Genomic DNA, 24,060 nt, shown 5'->3' on the forward strand with positions numbered 1-24,060 from the left:
GGTGCCCACCATGTATATCAGCAACGGGGCCCGCCCCTCCGCCGCCGCCGTTGCTTTACCTTGTCGGCTGGAGGACCAGCCCGAGCGAATTGCTGATTGGTGACAGGAACAGGAGCAGAAGGGACAGCGCCACAGGATATAGCAAAGGGAGGGAATGCGACGCTCAGCGTACGCCCAGCGCTGGGAACGCACCGAAAACGACGATCACGACGCGGGAACTTAACCCTGGTCTGACTCCGCGCTTCCAACTCTAGCCCAGGCCTCTTCTTTGGCAGAAAACTAGCGAAAGAAGACATCCTCTGCCCGAAAAGAGGAGCAGACCAAAACCCGGTCAAAAAGACAAAAACTGCCGCACCAGCAGCATGGGCAATAGAACTGAACTGATCAGAATTAAGGGCAATACCCGCCCGAAGGAAAGCAATGGCATCAGGGACAAGAGGTGGGCTCGCGTCGGCATCAGACAAGAAAGACAAGGCAAAGCCAGCCCCATTCACGGCGCGAATGCCCTCCCAAGCCGTGCGGTCCATAAATGACAAAGCCTCCTCGGGCGCCCTGTGCTTCTGATTTTCCCGCAATCTGCCCCTGGCAGCGCGAGGAATAGGCGGTGCCTGAATATACAGCTTGAAATGGTCCTCGGGGACCGGGAAAGCGGCCGTAAAACGCCGAGGAGCAGCAACCGGGTTAGACTTCGCTTGCGAGTTCAACCGAAGAATGAGGTTTATGTGGAGACCCACAACGGGAACTGGGTGGGCAGGATGCACAGGAGCTGGCGGCCCCCACACGCCTGCCCCTAAAGCACCATGGGACCCCTAAATGTTTCAAGAATGGCCGGCAACGAGCTAGAAAAGATCAGCACCGAGAATTAACTCCTCAGTCTTCAAATCAAGAAGCTCGGTCGAGAGTCGTCCATAGGCGTCTATTCCCCACATAGACCTCCTCCCCAGTTATATGTGATTAAATTTACGATTTTCTACCCGTAACGTGGGTTTAAATGCTCCATTGTTCGAGTTTATAGTCTATAACCAGTTTATAAAGGATTGTATTCTGCAAAAAAGTGAGAAATTCATTAAATATGAGCCGAGGTTGTCTGAATAAAATTGTAGGGCCTTGAGCATTGATTACTGCATGATGGCGGCCGCTCCCACCGTGGAGGAAAACAATGAAACCGCTGTTAGGTCTGGTTCAAGTCAGTCACATGTGAACACCGGCTATCTTTATGCGATTGACAACGATCATATATTCAGAGCTGTTTCATGTTCATGGATGAGTATTTTCATGTTCATGGTAGAGTCAATAATCACTCCAACATTACGAACATTACGCTTTATCAGTGGCGTAACAGGCTGTTGGGGGGCCCTAAAAAGTAACCTATGAGAAAAAACAGTTTCAATGGAATTTTGAGACTAACAATTTTACTAAAATAGCCGCAGTGAGGGTAGCCTTATATCCGAACGCTTAGAAACTGAATGCACACCACATAAAATGTTTTGCACAAGAAAGGAGCTACATGGTTCAGGAAAACCGGCAAGTTTGTGGATAAACGCAATCCTGGAAATAGTTAAGAAATGGTTTTTGGTGCATATCACGTGCTCTGCATATGCGCGACAAAATGACAAATTGTAGCTGTGGAAATGTGAAGATGAATTGGTTTCCTAACCTAACCGTACGCTTTTATAGTTGCTGGAGCCAACGATGAACAGATGAGCAATGTAGCTTCTCTGCTAAGTGCCATGTCAGTCATTGTAGAACACTAAAAATCTGTGAAATCGATTAAATACAAATGCATTGTGCAGAAATTTCAATAGGAGGTTTATGGACAGACAGGATGAGCTCTAACCTTTTTGTAATTTTTTTCCCGAGACAGATGGACTGCTAAAACATTGTCAATCCCGGACTTTGGTGCGCTCGGAATTGAATATTAGACCAAAGGCACACACAAACTAGTCACTGGATACGTCGTAAAAGAAGTTTGTCCTTAGAAATGTTTTGTTTATCATTGAAACTACCGCCTCATTATAGCAGTGAAACAGAATTCGGCGATTAGCAAGTTCAGCGCCCACATACTTCATTCGCAATAACAGGGAAAAAACACGGCAACAGATAAATCATTTTAGTTAGACGGCTACCCGATAAGAAACCCCTTACTACTGAATACCGCAGCGCATCCTATCGATCCCACAGAATTTGTGAACAAACGTAATGTAGAAAAATGATACCAGGTCTCCTTCAGCATCAAAGCCTTACCTTTGAAAGTTTCCAGAAAAGACAACCATAGACGAAGATCGTCCATAACCTCGAGAGTTATGAACGAATAAGATGAGACAGATGCCTTGCCAATGGTAGCAGAGTTATCATAGGAAAGCCCGCCCAGGCAGGAATACGCTACATACGCAGTTAAGAAGACCGATCATTGCATGTCACGCAGCGTTACTTTTTTCCTTTCAAAAATTCGTTAATTCTGAACACCGTTTTCTCAATCCAGCACGACAGTAGACGACATTCCGTTGACACGCAGTCGATCTCTATCCCGTATATTGTAATGACCGATCTTACCACAAAGAAATAGAAAACAATTAAGCGCTGTTTGAAAAGTGTCCGAGTGTGGCGTAAATATGAAAAAGAAATCATCGAAAATGTGGGAAACATCGGCTATCTGGAACGTTACCTTCATTACTATCTGGAACGTTACCTTCATTACGTAGACTAAAGCTGTGCTGAAGGACTCGAAGATGTTACAATAACGACTTGCACCTATCGGTAAACAACGGTCAATAAAAATATTTTCCCGCCTTTGAAAAGCCCAACAAATAGTACCGTAATCATCGGGATGAATTGGAATAATTCTAAAGTCATCCTCTATGTCGGTTTTTGACATTAGGGAACCCGTTCTTCAAGTCTAAACTAATTACATTATCAATTTTGTCGTAAGTTACATGAGAAGCATACTCTGTAATACCCCGGGGATACGAAAGTTCTTGAATTATCCGAAATTTCCCGGTTTCTACTTTAAGGACTCCTAACGGGGAAGCGACAAACTTTTTAAATTGGCGGGGGTGGGGTGTTTAAAAGGGCCGGCTACTCTTCCGATACTAAACCCTTTCGATATAAATTGCGGGTAACACCTGAAACAGGAGGGTGGGAGCAAAATATACGAAACCCACATGTAAATCCCTCGATTATATCTGAAAATCCACTTGGATTATAACCTAAAAGAAACGTCTGAGCTCACTTACTGTGACTGGCGTTGGAAGGGGCATTGGGTGTATACCGACGTGGCGCACTTGTTGGAGTGTAAAGGTGGGCTTTTTCCTATTACACACTGTTTTAGTGTAGGGGAACCGACAGTCGGCACAGATATGGGCGCAGATACATTTGCTGACCTGGCAAGGTTTCCCGGCATTAAATTTGAAGCCCTTGCCGTTGGTCACGAGAATTATTTTGCCCCTAAGTGTGCAGAATGTCCCAACGAGGCCAGCTTTAACAAAAGCTCTGAAAGTAGCACGTCCCGCTTTAATGGGTTGCCCTGCCTGGCTTTCCTAAAACCCTCATCATGTGCCCGCCAATTGACATTATCAAGAATTAACGAATTCCATAGTTATATTTTTCAATGTAAATGGACATATAAATAGTGACTATCCACTCAGTTGTATTAAGCAATTTCTCCCTACTGTTGTCGCTATCGACTTTCAATAGCTTATCTACAATTGTCAGGGAGACATTATTTGTCTCAACGTCATTACTGACAAGCGCAGGGAAATCGACGTTCGACCAAATTTCGTTTTTGATTGCCATGGTCACACTGTTGCCCGGTGCTATTGAGTCTGCCATGGTAAGTTGATTACTACTGGCGTGCTAGTGGAAGTCGTCGCTTCAGAAACATTTTCTACTTGCGGGAGAGAACTCGACTGTATGTTATTCATTTTCTGAATAACTCTCGCAAATTCGACAGCCAGCTTAGTATAGTCAACTTCAATGATCGGTGTCGCTTTGGTATTTCTGGTAGTCTTTCGTTGGGCAACCTTAGTTCGGGCAAATTTGGGAAAATAGTACCTCTAGATTGCTGGAAATGACACTCTTATATTATAATTCATCTTCATCGATTTAATTAATAGCTGAGATGTTCCATAAAAAATAAAACTGAATTGTCTATGAGGTATTTAATTTACTTTACTTACTTCATGTGCTGAAAACCAATCATAATACTATTATTAACTATTATCATCATTACACGCTATTTCAAAGGCACGCGCACGAGTCGTGTACTATACGTAATCCAGAGGTTTGTGGCCAGAGATACCGGTTGTACAGCGCTCTTTCATTCCGTTAAAACCTGGGTCATTTATTTATGGTTAATTTCTACAATTTTCAGGCATCTTCTTGACTTACAAAATTACATTGCGGATGAAAAATAAGGGGACCATCCCTCCCACTCTAAAAATATATAGAGGAGTTGTCCCTCGTGATCTGCGCCCATGGGCTTTTTTGGGAGGGGCGTCCCCTCCCATTTGAGATTTTTTTTTGGAATCATTAGACGGCTAGGCGCGCTTAGAAGACATCGGAAAAGAAGTTAGGCTTAAAATAGAAAGTGTATGTTTTACCTTGGTAGTCTACTACAAGTAACATAACACATAAGTAGGACACACACAAGAAGACGAATGACCATTTTTATCAGGGCCACTGAAGGGGGGGGGGAGAGGGTGGCTAGCCAGTACCCTATTCTCCCCCTAGATCCGCCACTGCTTCTGACTTCTGAGGTGTCTTTTAATGTCTTCTTTTAAAGTTCTTCAAAATCAAGGTTTTCCCCTCTTGAAAACGATTCTATGAATCGATTAACCACAAAGAGAAAGGGGGATTCGGCTAATGAGTCCTTAAAAGGTAGGCTTAGAATTTTTTTTTTTAATTTTTTTTTTTTGCCCAAGGGAGGGAGTCAGGACCACTGATCCCCTTCCCCAGATCCGCCAATGTGTAATCTCCCTCTTTCTTTTCTTGCATTCAGGGACGTATACAGGGGGGAAGAGAGCAGTGGGAGCCGCGGCTCCCCTCCTTTGTACACCGTGTTAACATTTTAAAGCTTGTTCTTGCTAGCCAACACAAATTCTTTCCAAGGATCACTTAAAATAAATACTTCTAATCTATGTAAATATGCATCAGCACACGTTACACATGCCTACTATAATAACACATAGCGTGATTTAAAAAATCTTAAATCCATACGTACTAGGCCAGGTCTTTCAGATACAGAAATGTGATAGTGTATGGTTCAGTTTGGTTTTTATCGTTTTTCAAGCTCTCAAAGTTTTATTTCAATACTACTGTACTATTAGTAGTAATAATAATAATAATAATAATTATGATGATAACATTAATAATATTAAAAAGTGAAGAAAATTGAGCTAAAGGCGAAAAAGTAAGTTGTGATTTGTTGATCACAATTATTATAGTATAGTTAAAGCTTAGTAAGCTATAGTTAGGCCTAAGTTGTCTTGGATATTAAGTAGTTCCCAGATAAAAGATTATGAGAAATTTGTTGGCGCTTCATTTTGACTATATAATGGTAATATGATGATGACGAACTTCACTATTTAAAAGCGTCCTTTCCGGCCACCTAGAGGTACTATTTCCTCAAATTTTCGCACCTGAGCCCCAACCATGGTGGGGCTGAGGTGGTTGTCAAATCACGGCTTTGAAGTATATAAGTACATACGGTACTCGAAACAATGTTTATAAGATTTCTATGGTTGCCGAAAATCTCTGATAAAAGATCATGAGAAATCTGTTGGCGCTTCATTTTGAGTATATGTATAATGCCGTAGCTATTGGCACAGTTGGACAGTCCCACACAATTTTTCTATTGGGTCCACAAAAAAATAGGTCTAAATTATGCTGTTTTAGCACAAAGTGAGTCCTTTTTTCGAAAAATGGGTCCAGATTTCTCATATTTTGCGTAAAATCGGTCAACTTTTAAGAAAATTGGTACAGATTTTTCATATTTTTGCATAAAATGGGTCCACTTTTAAGAAAATGAGTCCACGTTATTTGAATTTAAGAGTAAAGTGGGTCCACAATGATATTGTTCCGCACTGTTTGAAAATCCTGGCTACGGCATTTTATATAACGGTGTGTGATGATGATGAAATTTACAAAAAATGTCATTTTCTGGTCATCTAGAGGTACTATTTCCTCAAATTTTCGCACCTCACCCCCAACCATGGTGAGTCTGAGGTGGGTGTCGACTCACGGAATGTCCCCCAACCCCACCTCCACCTTTCAAAACAGATTGCGCCCTTTCTGGGTAAGACATTAAACTACATCGAGTCGACACCTAACTCAGAGTAGATTGCGCCCTTCCTGGGTAAGACATTAAGCTACATCGAGTCGACACCCGACTCAGAGTATGTCTTAGTGACTACTGATGAGGTGGGAGAGCATAAATTTGTTTTTAGGATGTGATCTGGTTTTACATGCCCATTTTTCGTGATTATGACTATTTTGGATAAAGAATGTTTTGAGCAGTGGTGGATTGAAGGCCCCTCTCCCTAAATTTTTTTAATGGAAAAAAAAAGAAAAATATAGCCCCACCCCCATCCAAATTAAATGGTGCCCTAATCATAAATCATCATGTGTTTCCACTCTACAGCTCAAATCATGTCAACAACCCCAGTCCCAGGATTGTTTGGATTATTGACTTGCTAAAAAAAAGGGGGCGCTTATTCAAACGGGACGCTTAAGGAAATTTTCACGTTAGGAGGGGCGGTTATTCGAGAGGGGCGGTTATTCGAGAGGGGCGGTTATTCAAACGGGGCGCTTATTCGCGCGAGTACGGTATTTCCATACGCGCCCCCTCGATTTCCACTCTGTTTTCATAAGCGCCCCTCAAAAAGTGCTAAAAAATATTTTAAGCGCCCGGGCGCTTATTCGCGCGAGTACGGTAACTATCAGTATACATCATTTTAGAGATGTTACAACAGTCCCAATGTAAACAACAGGTTAGTTTAAAAAGTATTGATGAATGAAAAAGCAGACACCAAAATTTAATTTGTTTTAAAATAGATTATATAAATTACATCAAAAACTAACATTTTTTCCATTATTAATGCTTTATTATATATACATATATATCTATATATATATCTATATATATATACATATATATACACATATATACATATATATTTACACATATATACATATATACATACATATATATATATATATTTGCTGTATTTAAAGCCTTATTATCTACTTTACAGGTAAGTTTGTGATTATTGAACAGGAAACCAGTAGGCCTATAATAAATGCGATTGTTTTTACGTACATTACTTCAAAACAAATACAATATTGTTTAAAAAAAAAAACAATTAATAATACATCTAGGATGAAATAATAAGTATTGCACACTAAAAATTGCAACCAAACATTACTATCGTATGCATTTGCATCCCCAGTCCCCACTTTGAAATTTTCAAACTTTCATTTAGCTTTAATGCCCCCTCTTTCTTTAACTCTCTTCCCTTAAATATCCGCAATGCTTCTACTTACTCCTCCTTTAAATCGTCCCTCAAAAGTTACCTCCTTCGTTCTCTCCTGTAATTCTGTTTCTTTGGCCTTTGAATTTTTGTTTTTAATTTGCACTGAGAATTCATATTTTGATTTCTACCTTATTATTTATTTTCAGTTTTATTTATTAATTTAAATTGATTATTTTCTTTAAATTAAGAGTGATTTGTTTTATAGTTCTCATATACATTGGCCTATTTTCTATTAATTTATTTGATTATTTTATTTAGGCTACTTTATTCCCTTGGTTTTTTAATGTCCCTTTTGCCTATTGTTTTTCAATATTGCTCTTTCATTTACATCTTTAATTGTAATTTAATTTTAATTTTTATATTAAGTTTTTTATTTAATTTTGAATTAATTATTTATGTAAATTTTGAATTGAGAGGTTGTTATTTATTTTACTGTAATTTAATTAGTTTAATTCGCTCTTTTCTTTCGTTTTACTTCGTGTATTGAGGGTCGCTAATGATCAGCTTCGGCTGGATGGACCACCCTCATTAAAGATTGTTGAAATAAATAAATAAATAGAGTAATTATAGAAACATATATTAATTTTATTAATGTTTTAATTTTACAGACGTTACAACAGTCCCAATACAAACAACAAGTTAGTTTAAAAAGTATTTATTAATAAAATTGGGGAGAAAATTGTATACACTTAAATATTAGTCCTTAACATACCGTAGATTATTATCCATTACATCATAAATCTTATACTGTACCATTGTTCATTATAAATATATTTTATCTATATTCTTATCTACTTAAATAAGCGCCCCGTTTGAATCCGCGCCCCTTAAAAAGTGCAAAAAATATATTTCAAGAAGTACAGTGACCAATATTTTGTAAAGAAAATACTTAAAAAAAAAAAAAAAACACCGGTAAAATGTGTTGGTAAAACAAAGTTATATAGTATTGTATATAGTAGTATTGTATACTCAATAATATCATAAATCTTATACCATTGTTTATTATCAATACATTTTTTATCTACTTTTTCTAACAGGCACTATACAAATTCAGCAAGTTATTATTTATTACTTTTCAAATTTATTTATTTTTGTGAAATATGAAGAGTACAATGAAATATATAAACATTCTTTTATTTGTTTGCATTTTTTTCATTTCATATACATTTATTCAATCAATGGAGGAACATAACGTAAATCATTAAATTAAAAAAATATAATTATATCGATAAGGATCAAGTTCTTTTAACACTGCAGCCAACCCCTATTAAGGGGACACCCCTATTAAGGGGATGGGGACACTTTTCTGAGTGTACCAAATGGGTAAATATTAAGGGGACACTTATTTTTTTCTATTGTATCACAATAAATACTCCTACAACAGTCTCAAAGTAAGAACAAAATTCAATCAACTTATATATTGAGACACATTTTGAGCAACTTATTAAGGAACTTTCATCGCCTTTCTAACTATAATAATAATAATTTATTTTAATTGTGCTGGTATATGTATGAATAAATTGTCCGTTTTAATGAAATTGCTCTATTGTCCTAAAGTTGTCTAAAGTCTACTACTTTACTCCTCTGTTCCGGAGGAATTTGAAATTGGAGCAATAAACCAGAATTTTCTCCCCAAATTCTTAGAGTCAATATCGGTAAGGCCTACAGCCTGTGTTACTTCGTATAAACCAATCTTGTCAATTTTGACCCTTAACCATGGGGATTTCTTTTTTTTTTTTTCGTTTTTCGTGCACATTCATAAGACTATAATTAAACAGTATTGGGAACATAAAGCTATTGTTATTTCAATTACATTTCTGCTGACCTCATATTATAAATGAATTGTATTGCATTGCAATACAATATTGGAACTGTTTACATAAATTAAGTTTTTTGTTTATCCTGTCGCCGACAAGTGTGCTGTCCTGTGTTTGTATTGCGACAATGTACGAATTGTCGATACAGACACAATGCAATACAATATATATATATATAATATGTATTGTGTCTGTATCGACAATTCGTACATTGTCGCAATACAAACACAGGACAGCACACTTGTCGGCGACAGGATAAACAAAAAGCAAACTTAATTTATGTAAACAGTTTTTTTTCCTCCGACAACATTGTCGCAATACAAACATACATTGTTGCAATACAAACAACAGGCTTGTTTTATCATTAAACAATTTTTACCAGTAATTTTAAAACGATAATCTAAAATATCACACCCCATTATATGCAATTTCAATATGGAACATATCACTCATTAGTAATAAGGCAATACTAGACCTAGCTTACATGTACATCATTCTTTTTGGCCAGACGTATATTTATTTTTACCTGATCCATTTCTAAAACCTGCCTTTTATTGCTGATGTTTTCAGAGACTACAATAATATTCAGTAATTTATTGCAATATGAAGTACTCCGTAATACTCAAAATAGCTGACAGCTATCGGACTATCGGACAGCACCATGCTGCTCATATTTTTTATTTTAACGTGAAGCACTATATTGTGATAATGATGGTGATCATGGTAAATCTTAATCATAAGGATATTATGATAACATAAATTGATAGATCATTATTTTATTTCCACAGAAGTTCTAACAACAGCGCTCTTAACAACACCAAATCGTAAGTTATGTACATTATAGTATACCGATAGAGTATAATACTTATATTCTAAAATATTACAGTGATCAAAATAGTATGTTGATATGATGTGTTATTATAATATTGTGTTCAAATTATTATTTAATACTCAATGATTATTATTCAAAATACTATTTTGATATTAAAGATAATGACGATGATGATACGTACGCACACACGTGTGCTTCTAGGACAGGCGCGTATTCCAGGCCCTGTTCTGATTGGTCAGTTGTTAAATTTGATTGACACGTCAGAAAGTTCCATTGTTGCCAGCGTACAATATTCTCCGCATTAGGCCTGTGGTTGAGCAAATTATAAGGTTGTAGCATTTTATATATTTAATTATTTGGCGGTACGGGCTTATTATTTTGAAAGCCATATGACTCATAATGAGTGACTGATTAACTAAACAAAAGCTGCTACAACAAAACGTACACATGTATATTATATGTTAATTGTATGTTCGATGATTTTTTTTTGTTTTAGCTTGTCCTGATGGTCAAGTTATATGCGGTGAATCAGACATGTGTATCGATGAGGGATTTCTGTGTGATGGGTTTCCCGATTGTGACAACCTCTATGATGAGTCAGCTGATACATGCAATGGTAATTTATTTACATTGACCTTACCTATAATCGTACCAGAAATAGGTTATACACAGGTGCTAAAAATATATGTGCAAAACTTAACACGATTAAGGAAGCGTATGTAAATTAAAGCTCATAATTAAAGGTGCATGTACTATTTTTGTGAGTAATATTATTGTAAATACACATTTTGATGGTAAGAAATCGATTAGTTATTAACTAAACATTATTTAAATTTCCATGACAAAATCAAACTTAATGATCAAAACTTGATCATAAATAATAAACTTTCTTGTAGGTAACTATTCAGACGATCTCGAAAGGCTATTTAAAATTTTTAACTCTTGTTAATATTTTTATAGTGATCCGTTTCACTGCACTTTGAGTCGGCATTTCAGCTAATTTTCAGCATGCAATATATGTTAAATAATTTGATATTACAGTATGTTCATTAAACCCGGGCACTCACTGCGTCGTACGAACGTCGCACGACGAATCCAACTCCGCTCCATTGTGAGCGCTAGATTACGCGACGCCGTTTGCCGATTATCGGTGGCAGTCTGAATGGATCGTCGTTGAAATGATCCGTTGCGCGTGCGCCGTCGCATTGCGTTCTGCACAATCGCGTCGAATGACGATCGTCAAGTTTGTGGCCGGCAGCGATATTTTTTTTTTTTACATGCTAGCCTAGTGAATTTCAAAAAATATTAAAAACAACAGTCTGGTCGTCACATGTCATTTCACAACAAATTTTAGCAGTATTAACCTTCTACGAATTGATCTTATTCCAGTCACGTGCCCGCCCTCATACTTTAGATGTCCATTTGGCCTATGTACATATGATGAATACACTTGCGACGAGTATCCGTACGATTGTCTTGATAACTATGACGAATCTCCAGAACTCTGTGAAGGTAATTTTTTGTGGTATAGTTTTACATTACATTATGTTATTATATGGTCAACACATCTTCTATGATATGAACAAAACAGAATATCAATGAATCAGACAATAATGCATACTTTTGTTTGCCCCCTTAGTTCCTTGATGCGGAAGGATCAGTAGGATTAATTCAATAAATAGCCCACAGCGCACCTATCATAAAGTATATAACTTGGGAAACAATGTCCTTGGGTTATGTTTTTATTGGAATTAAAGAGTTTAATAAGCTGTGATTTCTTAATTAACAATGAAAAAGCAAAAAAAAAATGGTCAATGATTGACCTTAACAAAATAAAAAAATATTATATTGGTTAAACTTGGTGAAAACAATTTCACCATATTATAGTCTGAAGGGAAACTATTTCGAAAAAATAATGTAGCCTATAAATATTGTATATACACTGTAGTGTTTATAAAAACAAGCGAACAAACTTTAAAAAAATAGGCTTAAACAAAAGATTGACCTTTTATTATATCCTTTATTAAAATGACAGAAAACAAATAGAAAAAAATGGCATGGTAATTGTACACCTTGACCGATGTGCATAAATTTCAAGTCAAAGTAAAAATAAAAAAAAATAAAAAAAAAAATGTTAAAGATATTTTAAGAAGCTATATTGAACATATCTTTACAAATTATACTGTGTATGCCGAACTTATGAATAAAAGTGGGACGACCCAACAAAAGAGAAAAAAAAGTATATAACTTATCGAGGCTTCTACACATTTAATTCTCATTTTAAATGCACGGTTACCAAAATTGATCAGAGAAATAATATCAGATTTTTTTTTGACAAAAATATTGGTCATGAAGTGCCGATGGTGACTCATGACATGATGTCATCATGGCCATATTTATGCATGTCACGTGTTTTTGTCAATAAAGATTGGCAGGCGATGATTTTATCACCATAACAAGGACAGCTTCATTTTTTGTTTGATAGGAAAGTGTCCAGTACCCGACGCACCAGAAAATGGTGATCTACTCGAATCATTTGCCTACACATTCTATCGGAACGGAACGACTGTGGACTTTGTTTGTAACGACGGATACACTTTGCAGGGATCCAAATCGAGTACCTGCTTTGACGGAACATTTTTGGACATTCCAACCTGCCATGGTATGTTGAAGCGCGGTTGATGCAGCGGTTGTCTTCGAATTACATTATATTATTTTACTCTGTTCTATGCACTAGATTATAGGCCTATTCTATATTTATGGCTAAATATGAGTACCCCTTAGAAAGCATGCAGTGAGGACGTCGTACATTGCTTATGGTTTGAATTTTCTTTGTTGTCATCATCATTGTCATCATAATCATCATCACCGTCATCATCATCATTATTTATATTTAAATAGGTAATGTATAATTATGCGTATGCTTACATATTGAATAAAACATGTGAGTGATATATTACATTGTTTACTGATGTATTTATGTGTTTATAGAAAACTGCATTTTGCCAACTCCACCTGTGCATGGATATGTATCAGGATCGACTGTTCACGGTGAAAACATCACTTTCAGTTGTGAAGGTGGATTTAGACCAGATGTAAATAGTATTGTGACTGCGGTATGTATGGATGGACAGTACACAACAACTACAATCATGTGTAGAGGTAAATTTATGTATTCTCACTTTTAAGTCTATTTTAAAATGACAACCGAATACAGGACAAATGAAGAATTACATTTATTCTAATTTGGTTTCAGATATAAATGAATGTATGGAAGAAAGTGACAGTTGTTCCGTCAATGCTGCCTGTATTAACAAGCTGGGCTCATATAGATGCGAGTGTAACTTTGGATATAAAGGCGATGGGATTTTATGTGAAGGTTTGTGATTTTTAGTGCAGGCCTATCATTGGTTTCACACATAAATGTCATGACCTCTTAGAAAACGTAAAAGTAGAGCCGTAGAAACAGCGTACGTCGATTAACTTTTTTAATTACGGATCACATGATTTTTTTTTATCATGCCTACGTAGTTTTAAGCATTATGTCTTCATATCTGACTTAAAAAAGAGGCAGCAATTTAGTTATATTTATTTTAACTCCAGTGTAATGTTAATAATTTTAAAAGGTAGATGTACTTATAGACGACTTTTTTTAGTTTTTAAATCTGTTGTTTGAAAAGTAGTACTGTAGACTGTTTACTACATGGAATTTAAGCATTTATAAATGCCAATTTTAGAGCTTGATTTTTATGTCTCGTCTCTGCGTCAAAATGGGAAGTCTGGCAATGAAAGATTCAAGCAAAATAATATTTCCTATCCTCAACAAAGATTATATTTTCCACCATTTAATATCGACTTGTATTTCATAATTGAAACACAATGTCAAAAGCATAGAGGGACCACATACATGATATGCTAGTACCATGTACACGTGACTTGCAGCAGATTAAGGGTGGTGCCAGTGGTGGGGAAAAGGGGAAAAGGCTCTCTGTCGGGGAAAGCTGCCCCATTCCCTCCCCCGTGAGCGCGAAAAATACTCGGAGAGAAGAACAATTATATGCTTTTTTTTACATATTAGTAGACACTAAAATCGATTAAATAAGCATTTGACCGAGGCCCGACTACACACCCACTTACGCTCTCGTATTTGAATCTCCCCCTGCTTTCTCCGTTGGTGACCTTGAACCCGCTGTTGGGCAAATCCTGGCACCATCCCTTACCCATTTTGCTAAATACATTTTCTGTCCTAATCGTCAAAGTTTATGTACAATCCTGATTTAAACTACAGTCGAATTTTATTAATTTGCTTGTTCAGATATCGACGAGTGCGCAAATGATACGGACACATGTGCGCCGTTGCCTGCAGGATCATGCGCAAACACAATAGGCTCATACAATTGTTCCTGTAATGAGGGATATCGAGGAGATGGAGAGATATGTATAGGTAATTTTATCATTTTTAATTTTGCTTAATATTGGGGTAGGAGGAGTACTACTGTATGTTGATGTAAAAACTGAAATACATTATTTTAAACCACGTAAATGCACTCAAAATATAAAAGTTTTAGACTAACTTGTATAAAATATAATTCCTAGTTTCGTCTACGCTGTGGACTTCATCATGAGACAGTCTGCTGATGAAGTCCACGGTGTGTGGACAAAAGCTAGAGATTAAATTTTATACAGTCTTAAATGTGCTTCTGTCATTTCGTTCATATTGTTCTACAGCAGCCTAACGCAGCTACACTTTTTATTCTTATAGAGAAAGAGCTTAAGCCAACTGAATGTGATTCATCTGTGTGTTATAATAGACCTGTTATTTTGTACTTTTCTAAATTATTCGAGATATAACGTAACTTTTAAAGAAAGAAATATCTCTTACCTAAATATTTTTAATTAATTATTAGAAATCGTGTTATTGCCGTTTGGTGTTGAAAATGGGGACACAAGCCTTAGGCAGGAAGTGGGTTTTGGTCGTGACGTCATTTCACCAAACATCGAGCCACTTACCGGTTTTCCGTTTGGAAGCACATTCTATTATAACATATATGTAAGTATATAATCGCCTTACTGCTATCTAAGTATGACATAAAATTTTTATAGATATTTTAAAGAAAAATATATTCTTAAAAAACTTACTGAATTTTCTAAGAATTTGGTCCCGAGGCCGAGTACATTTGTTGAGCAGGAAGCGAAATTCATGAGAGGAAAAGTCCTTTTTACTCCGGTTCTACTCTTAACATTATATTTGACATCAACGTTATATTTGATATTTAGTGTTTTACTAGACCGCTGGGAAAGAATTAGAATAAAGAGAGCGAACCAGTTAGTGATTAGAACAAAAAATAAATAAAATAGGAAAAAAATGTGTTTATACCAGTTCACAGATAACGGAGTGGTCGTATTGTCAAGTGTCAATGCCGAAAAGTTTTCGTATCCTCATCCTGTGATCGGTGGCTTCCAGCCAAGCACTTCTGAACAGATAATTGCACCTTTCTGGGCTGATGCTGACATGTCCTTAGAGTTTGGAGGAGATGTGTTTTATCAGGTTTGATATGTTTAACAACTTCGATTCGTTGTTTTAAATTCAAATTCCTTACTCCCTCTCTTTCCAATTAAGGATTACCTTGATATTCATTTTTCTCTTTTTATGTAGGTTCATCCGTATTGTATTTTATTTGTGTTTATATGTTTACATTGTTAACGATATAATACACTGAATCAAATTACAAAACATTATTTACATTTTGACCTTAGCATAGTTAATATATACATATAGATAAAAGTAAATTGAGAAATGTATTTATACACGAGTCTTATAGGTCTAGTATCTGTTATTTCGTTATAAGAAATGACTATGATGTGATCTACTGTAGTGCCCTTGCCAAGTGCTGTTAGTACATTTACTTTGTAAATACAAGGAAGTGAAAACTAATGGTTAATACACATCTCCTGTTACGTTCCAAGAATGATGTTTTAGAAAATTGCATTGAATCCGTATTTAAGATTATATGTGTTCCCAAAGTAGATCCGCCTATGTATATAGGAGACTTGCATTTTCTTTTACCACATGATACGTTGGGCATATTAAATGATTACTGTTGAAGGGTTATGAATATACTAAATGGTGTCCATAATATTTTCAGATTATAAATAAATATTTTTATTGTGACTGAACTCGGTTATACCATAAAACGCAATTTGCGAGGCATTTTCACAAATCGAACTAGGCCTAATGTATTTCAATGTTTAATGTTTTAATAATTTACATAAACATTGATATTTATACTATAATTTGCCATAGCTCTGATTGCATAAAGGTGCATCGAGTAGACGTGTATAAGCTATAGAGTAGCCTAGTGGCAGAACTTAAATTTGTAAAATAGAAGCGGTGAGGTTATTAAATCTCGCTGTGCAAGTCACTTGTGTCTTTAGGCAAGATACTTTGTCTGCGTTTGTGTCTGTACCCAGGAGTATAAATGGGTTGTGGCATTGACTGTACCCAATGCCGGCTAGCCGGCTAGCCAGCTTTTGGGACAGTTGGGACAGTTCCACACATTTTTTCTGATGGTTCCACAAATAATGGGTCCATATTTTTGAAAATTAGTCTAAATTATGCTGGTTTGCAGATTTATGCTATCCAACGACCAGAGGTGCGGTAATAACACTAAACGCTTTTAAGTATTGATTTGGAATTGGCGCTATTTAATTCTTATTAAAATTTAAGACATAGACATTTTCACTGTAAAGTGGATTATGTTACGCGATACATTTACCCTTTTTAAAATTCAAAGTGCCTGAAGGAACAAAATTGCTGATATTGATTTTGTCAAAATGTGAAGAAGATTTATAAGAAGAAAGATTAAGATTAACTTGTTTTAATATGGATTATTATCTAAACGATAGTAATTATATTCGTTTCAGTAAAGTTTACTAATGTCGTTCTTGTGTAGGTGTATAGTAAGGAAAATCCATCGGCTGGCACAGAAGAAATGCTGCAAACTGTTACAGACCAAATTAGGAATTCGCCAGTGTCAGAAGAAAATAGTTTTGATAAAACAGAATTTCAGGCTGAATGGATGTTACTTATTACTTGGTATAGACTTCCACAAGTACCTGCCTTTAGTTACCAGAACCAAGTACGTATAATTCATTTAACCATTTGCTCCCTGATATAACCAATGAAAATTTAACTTTATAAACCAAATGAGTGGTAATCATTTTTGGTTTTAAATAATGTTTTTTCAATTTCATTCTGTGCACATTTTACCGATAGTGAATGATCTGAATATTATTTATTTGTCGAAAAAAAGCATGTCAGTACTTCTATATGGCGAAAATATTTAGGCGCTACTCACTAAGCGAGGGCTGCAGGACGAAGTAGGGGTGGGTTTCGAATCTCCCATTCACTAGGTCCAGAGAAAAAAAATCATTTATATAAAAAAAACATGACTTTAACTCATTTTGCTATAATTAATCTAAATTTTAATTGCAAAATATTTATAATAAGCATCGTTAACTAATGATAGAATCTACCGTCATTGGCTATCGTATTGCTCAAGACAATCATTTTTACCAGGGAAAGAAAAATAAGGGAAAAGTTGTGGAATTTATTTTATTTTTATTTTATTCAACCTTAACAGAATCACCAAAAAAAAAAAAACAAACAAAAAAACAAAACAAAAAACAGAAAGACAGAACAGGTAAACAAGCACCTCAACAGAGCCGCCGTCACTAGTTAACAAAACACAGAAGATATTCCGATTTTACTTCATAGATATAAGGCTTTTCCTGCGATGAAGATACGAACTATTGTGTTGTTTTAATAATTATATGTGAAGTTTTTTTTTCTATATTTTCCAGTTTCTAAAGTGTTATTCTAAATCTGAAATCGGTGAATTAAAAGCAGTGTGTCGAATCTCTTTATTCTGTACATTTGTGGTAACCATGATGTAATGCAATACCATACAATCCTGCCACAAACATCTTCATGAAATTTATTCTATGGGAAACAATTCCTTCTTTAAATATACTTCATAAGAGTAGGGAGATTTCGCAACCGTACGAAAACGATAACAAATACGATAGGTCAACAATATTGTGAACGAGCTGAATGCGATCCTTATTATTATTATTATTATTATTATTATTGATCCACGTAAAAGGCATGAATGCCTAAGTTGTGACAGATATCTACTGTAGGGAAGGATTGTCTAAAAACCGTACCGTGTTCGTTATCGTTTTCAACTTCGTAAGCTTGCGAAAACTTTATTATACAGTACTACTTTGAATTAAATTTACAAACGTATGTGCTTAACTTTAAAGTTAACCTTTTATGTTTTGAACATATTTTATAATTTTGACATTTTCTGGTTTTAGAAATAAAATTAAAAAGACCATTGATACTGGTTGCAAAGGAACAGATACAAGAGTTTAATTAATTTTTTTCTGTTATTTTCAGACAAATACTTTCCAAGCTGTACTAGTCACGGATGGTACATTTGGCTTTACTCTATTTAACTATCAGATTAACGAAATGAATTGGGATGCAGCTGTATTAGATCCAATGGATGTTATCATCGGTTACAATGCTAGATTTAGAAGCACTATTGACAATGTCAACGCACAGTTAATTTCGTCATATTTTCCAAACGTGTTATCAAGGTATCGTCCTGATCAGATAGATGGAAACTCAGGCTTAAAGGCAAGGTGGATATATCGTGTTGAGAGAAATTATCCATGGACAGTAAACACCAGACAATTGTGCCTCAATTGGTATTCAACAGAGCCCGATCCAAGTGAATGGGACCATCGATTAGGAACTTGTCCTTGCGCCTTCGGTCAAGGGAGAAGCGATGGGGGTTTTGGAAATGGAGTCCGTGGGAGGCAAAGGGCAAGAAGAACAACAACTGTCAGCTCCAGTCCATTAGATGAGAGTCTTTTGACGGATATTAACAACTTAGATGGTATTATTATATCCGCAATGTCAGATTTGTTTGTTGCATTGTAGGCCCTTATATATCATGTAATGCTTTAAACAAAACAAACGATATCATGAAGGAGTCATGTGACTTGCAAATGAATAATTCAAAAATAAAATTAGAGAGGAGGCTTGAACCAACATATCAAATAAACATTGTGTTCTAGTCTATATACATCGCTCTTATAACTAATTATTTAACCTATGTAATATAAATTTTCATTTATTAAGATCACATTAAGGCATGTTTACACTATGACGATAAAAATGAAAAGCTAAAAAGCAATTGTTCATGAAGAGAATAAAATAAAGAAAAGAAGTTTTCACACTGCCACGACTCGATGACGATTTATGGTGTATACGATAAAAGACAATTTCACTTATCAAATGACGTCATAATCATGGGAAAACGATAAAATCTTTTATAATACAACGATTTTATCGTTTTTCCACGATTTAGCTTTTATCGTTAGTCGTTATCGTCATAGTGTAATCAGGCCTTAAGTGTAGATTGGCAATAAGATAGACATATTTACCACAAATCATTTGGTAAGATCTATGCTTATATATCTTTTGTAATTAACATTGTACAGTGTTACCAACATTGTACATAATCATAACATGATAATCTGAGATTACAAACCCTGACCATGCAACAGGCATAGTATGACCATACCGTGACCTTCTTTATTTAACCTATGTAATATAAATTTTCATTTATTAAGATCACATTAAGGCATGTTTACACTATGACGATAAGAATAAAAAGCTAAAAAGCAATTGTTCATAAAGAAAATAAAATAAAGAGAAGTTTTCACACTACCACGACTCGGTATTTATGGTGTATACGATAAAAGATAATTTCACTTATCAAATGACGTCATAATCATGGAAAAACGATAACATCTTTTATAATACAACGATTTTATCGTTTTTCCACGATTTAGCTTTTATCGTTAGTCGTTATCGTCATAGTGTAAACAGGCCTTAAGTGTAGATTGGCAATAAGATAGACATATTTTCCACAAATCATTTGGTAAGATCTATGCTTATATATCTTTTGTAATTAACATTGTACAGTGTTACCAACATTGTACATAATTATAACATGATAATCTGAGATTACACACCCCCACCTTGTTGCGCCACATCTTTGTCGATGTGCTCTATCTACTGGTTGTTGTATTATAGGAGTGTAATATTACCAGCCGTACATATCAGGTTAAATGTATCCGAGCGGTAAAGGTGCACATATTAAGTGTAAAATTAATCGAATGTATTTTGTTATTTTTATTATTTGTGCATCTATAGCATACTTTTTTTTCATAATTTATTAAATTAATTTGGATCAGCAGATTGTGAGATATATGGCCGGGTAATATTTAAAAATTCTAAAATCTGCATCTTACTTCTCCAATCCATTCGCCAGACGAGGCCTAGCATAGGCCTTAAGTGGCAAGGTTATTCGGTCCAGTAGTTTTTGAGTTATGCTCTCGGAAGGACAAATACACCACATACAGACACACAGACACACACACACACACACCGACAGACGGATCTCATTGCAATAACCTCTTTTGCGGGGTGCGGGCGAGAGGCCTATATAGATCACAGAAAAATTCCTCCATACAAAAGTAAAGCTCATTGCTCAATGCAACAGGCATAGTATGACCATACCCTGACCTTCAACTGACGACATTTTTTGTTAGACCAGAACGTCAACTCTATACAACTATGTATAGTACTTGCCTGTATTGAAATACCGTAAACAACCTGTATGTAACAGTAAATATGAAAATCTTAAAATAATATTGAATCTTGAATTGCTTATTTTGACAGGGTTGCCATTCTGTCTTCAAACATCAACACCATCTCGAACTGGTGCCGGAATAAGATGTTGCTACCGTGGAGATCAATCACTCGTTGTGGGCTATGGAAGTTTTTGGCAAAGCAGTTTTGTTGAAAGGTACCAGCCAACAAGCTTCTTCGCCTTTTTAAATTGGATCTGTAAGTTGCGATTTCTATTTAATTGAATCTTGATTTTGTATTTTTGACGGTCTTGATTTTTTCCAGCTGGGCTAGCTGAGATAATCCAGGGGCGGAATTAAAGAGGGTCGAGCCCCCTTTTGGAAAGTAAAAAAAAAAATAACAAGAAAGAACAAAAAAGAAATTATTGACTGCCCAAAATGCCTCATAGCTTATTTCCGGGCGTCTAGAAAACAACAATTTCACGGTGTGGTGTTAAGTATCGATCGGTCCCCCTTTCGACTTCTCCTTTCGGACATCTTTAAATCCGCCCCTGTAATCATAGCAAACCTGAGTTTAACTCACACAGGTCCGAAGGAATCATCAATACTTCGGGCTGCGTCGTACGACGCTGTCTGAATTGGCCTTAACTCACCGGACCCCAGGCGTACGACGTTGAGGCGTACGAGTTCTGTTTGTGATGGCATAAGCATTGAGGGCCTGATAAGCAATTAGTATTATTGCATAATACTCTAGTGCAAATAATTATACAAAGGTTAGATTAATACATAAACATATCATGAAGGACTGCAAAGTCCGAAGAATGTTTTTGAATGCATTAATCTAACCCAAGTATAAGGATTTCCTCGGGTGTATAGAAAGCCCTATACACTTTATAAGTCAATTGTCAATTTAAATATATTATTGTCAACAATATATTTTAAATCAAACTGTTGTAGCAATTATTGGTTGCTATAGTGGTATCATCAGTACATTTGTGTGTGTGTATATTAAATTGTGCGTACGAGGATTGTTGCTACAGATGAAATGTACGGTGAAAATGAATAATTATGTTTAATTTGACTCTCAGATTCCTCTTTTTTTATGTCCATAAAATATATATAATCATATCATTACGGCAAGATGGTTTAGAGTATATCTAAATTATCATGATTTATATATATATAGATGTGTATAAGAGACAGATGCATCAAAGACTAATGCTGACCAACTGCACAAGAATATAAATTAGTGGCTTTAATTGGACATAGACGGGCTCGTGTACCATTTGGGGCAAATTTTTTTCACACTTGCAGATTCCTCTGCTTTGAAATATATATGTAGGCCTAGGCTAATTATAGCATTACCGTAAGACAGTTTAGGGTTAATATTACAATTCGTTATTTTCTTTTTACAATTTAGTTGAAGATCTCTTTCCGAGGTATTATTGCTGCACCGCATCTCGGGATCCATACTTCTGCGGTCTGTTTACTGAAAAACGTCCAGCAGGCTCCTGTGATGGTTATCTTCCTCCGAACACAGGTCAGATGATTTTTTACAAGTAATAAAGGGTGGATTCTTAATTTAATTTTTTTTTTGCATTTCCATTTAATTTGTTTTTTTTTCCTTTCTCATTTCTATATAAGACCTTGTATATGTTGCAAAAACGGAGTGGCAAAACAGGGGGTGCCATTGGTGATTACCCATAGGCTACTTCTTACAAAACTATCTTTATACATTAGAAGGACGAGCAACCTTGCTCCAGATTATGTATCTGAGCTTCATACTGTACTCAATATACACAAACTCACTCCATTCGCTTCGCTTCAAAACACTACCTTAAAGTTCCAAATATTGAAACTTTGACATGTCTTTCTGGCATTCGCTCTTCCACTGCTGCTAATCTTATGGAAGAGTTTAATAACGCACTGTCCCTTCAGTTATTCAAAACACGGCTGAAAACTCCTTCTTTGAGCATTTTGGCCTTTTATGCTTTTGTTTGTTTTTTTTTTACTTTAATTTGTTTATAGTTTTTGCCGTAACTGTATGGTGCAAAATATATTGCGCCTGGTAAGCAGTTACGGTCCATAAACGTTTACTACCATGTAAAATATAAATAGCAATTGAGATCACACTGAGTTATACTCAAGCCTATTTTGGATCCTCCCGAAGTCGGACCTGTATAACATGAACCCGCAAGATGCCGAAGCATTAGTATACTTTGCATTTTTGTACTGATAAGTAGTGGATCTCGTGTGTATCATTAACGGTTTATTATATTCACTGCTTAAATAGTTTATTCTCTTCAATAGATTGCAATTTTTTTTTAAATCATTTGTGTTGTCACTGAGAAAGAGCACAGGAGTAAGGAAGAGCACAGGAGTGCTCGAAATATTCGAATTTATAAGATGTTTGTGTCTATAATGTCAATGTATATGTTTCTATTTTGTATAGTCGTATTAATTGTATATAATTTTCATATAAATCATGTTTATATAATTAGGATGGATGTTTGGTGACCCCCATATGACCACACTCGATGGCTATGACTATACATATAATGGTATTGGGGAATACATATTGGAGGAGGTGATGTTAGAGGACAATCAACGATTTGTTGTACAGTGTCGAATGCAACCTCCCATTTTACAAACTGACAGCGTAGCTGGTGCCACCGTCTTTACATCATTTGTAGGTGCTGTTGATAATGGCACTAAGGTAAATAAATGTTTTCTTTTAAACTTATAATCCCATGAGATAAAAAAAAATATCTTGTTTTTTGTAGCTATTTGCATCTAGTGATATTCTTTTTATTGTGTGGTTTTGTAAGGAAAACCACTTGATAGTAGATTCAGTTCTGTTTTTGGTTTACCTCTCTCTTTTAATGTATTTATGACCCAATCATCTAGGTTTGTTTTACTGTTATAATGTATTGTATGCTTAGAGAACTAAGTTAAATAACATAAAATCGCCATCATATATTTATCATCAGCAATGCATAACTATTTGTCAAAACCTTTAACATGAGATATTTATTTTCATTGACGATGTTTTATTACAAAATTGGTATTCTTTGGTTGAAGAGAGTGCTATTTGGAGGTAATAATCGTATACAGCAATATATATATATATATATATATATATATATATATGTAT

General features: G+C 35.5%; 1 protein-coding gene across 1 annotated transcript in view; it reads left to right on the plus strand.

Annotated features, from left to right (window-relative positions):
• Window positions 1–24,060, plus strand: part of LOC117122739 — a 64,094-nt gene that overhangs the window by 2,288 nt on the left and 37,746 nt on the right. The window contains exons 6-19 of the mRNA XM_033268436.1: window positions 10,135–10,170; window positions 10,675–10,794; window positions 11,568–11,690; window positions 12,664–12,840; window positions 13,170–13,340; window positions 13,435–13,557; window positions 14,494–14,622; window positions 15,086–15,228; window positions 15,559–15,726; window positions 17,132–17,317; window positions 18,640–19,144; window positions 20,998–21,165; window positions 22,327–22,446; window positions 23,408–23,622. Of these exons, the coding sequence (XP_033124327.1) occupies window positions 10,713–10,794; window positions 11,568–11,690; window positions 12,664–12,840; window positions 13,170–13,340; window positions 13,435–13,557; window positions 14,494–14,622; window positions 15,086–15,228; window positions 15,559–15,726; window positions 17,132–17,317; window positions 18,640–19,144; window positions 20,998–21,165; window positions 22,327–22,446; window positions 23,408–23,622 (2,310 nt within the window). The 5' untranslated portion in view covers window positions 10,135–10,170; window positions 10,675–10,712. The remainder of the gene's footprint in view (window positions 1–10,134; window positions 10,171–10,674; window positions 10,795–11,567; window positions 11,691–12,663; window positions 12,841–13,169; window positions 13,341–13,434; window positions 13,558–14,493; window positions 14,623–15,085; window positions 15,229–15,558; window positions 15,727–17,131; window positions 17,318–18,639; window positions 19,145–20,997; window positions 21,166–22,326; window positions 22,447–23,407; window positions 23,623–24,060) is intronic.

Source organism: Anneissia japonica, unplaced genomic scaffold (assembly GCF_011630105.1).
Source record: "Anneissia japonica isolate Jap-2015-1 unplaced genomic scaffold, ASM1163010v1 scaffold1884_len437306_cov177, whole genome shotgun sequence".
NCBI lineage: Eukaryota > Metazoa > Echinodermata > Crinoidea > Comatulida > Comatulidae > Anneissia > Anneissia japonica.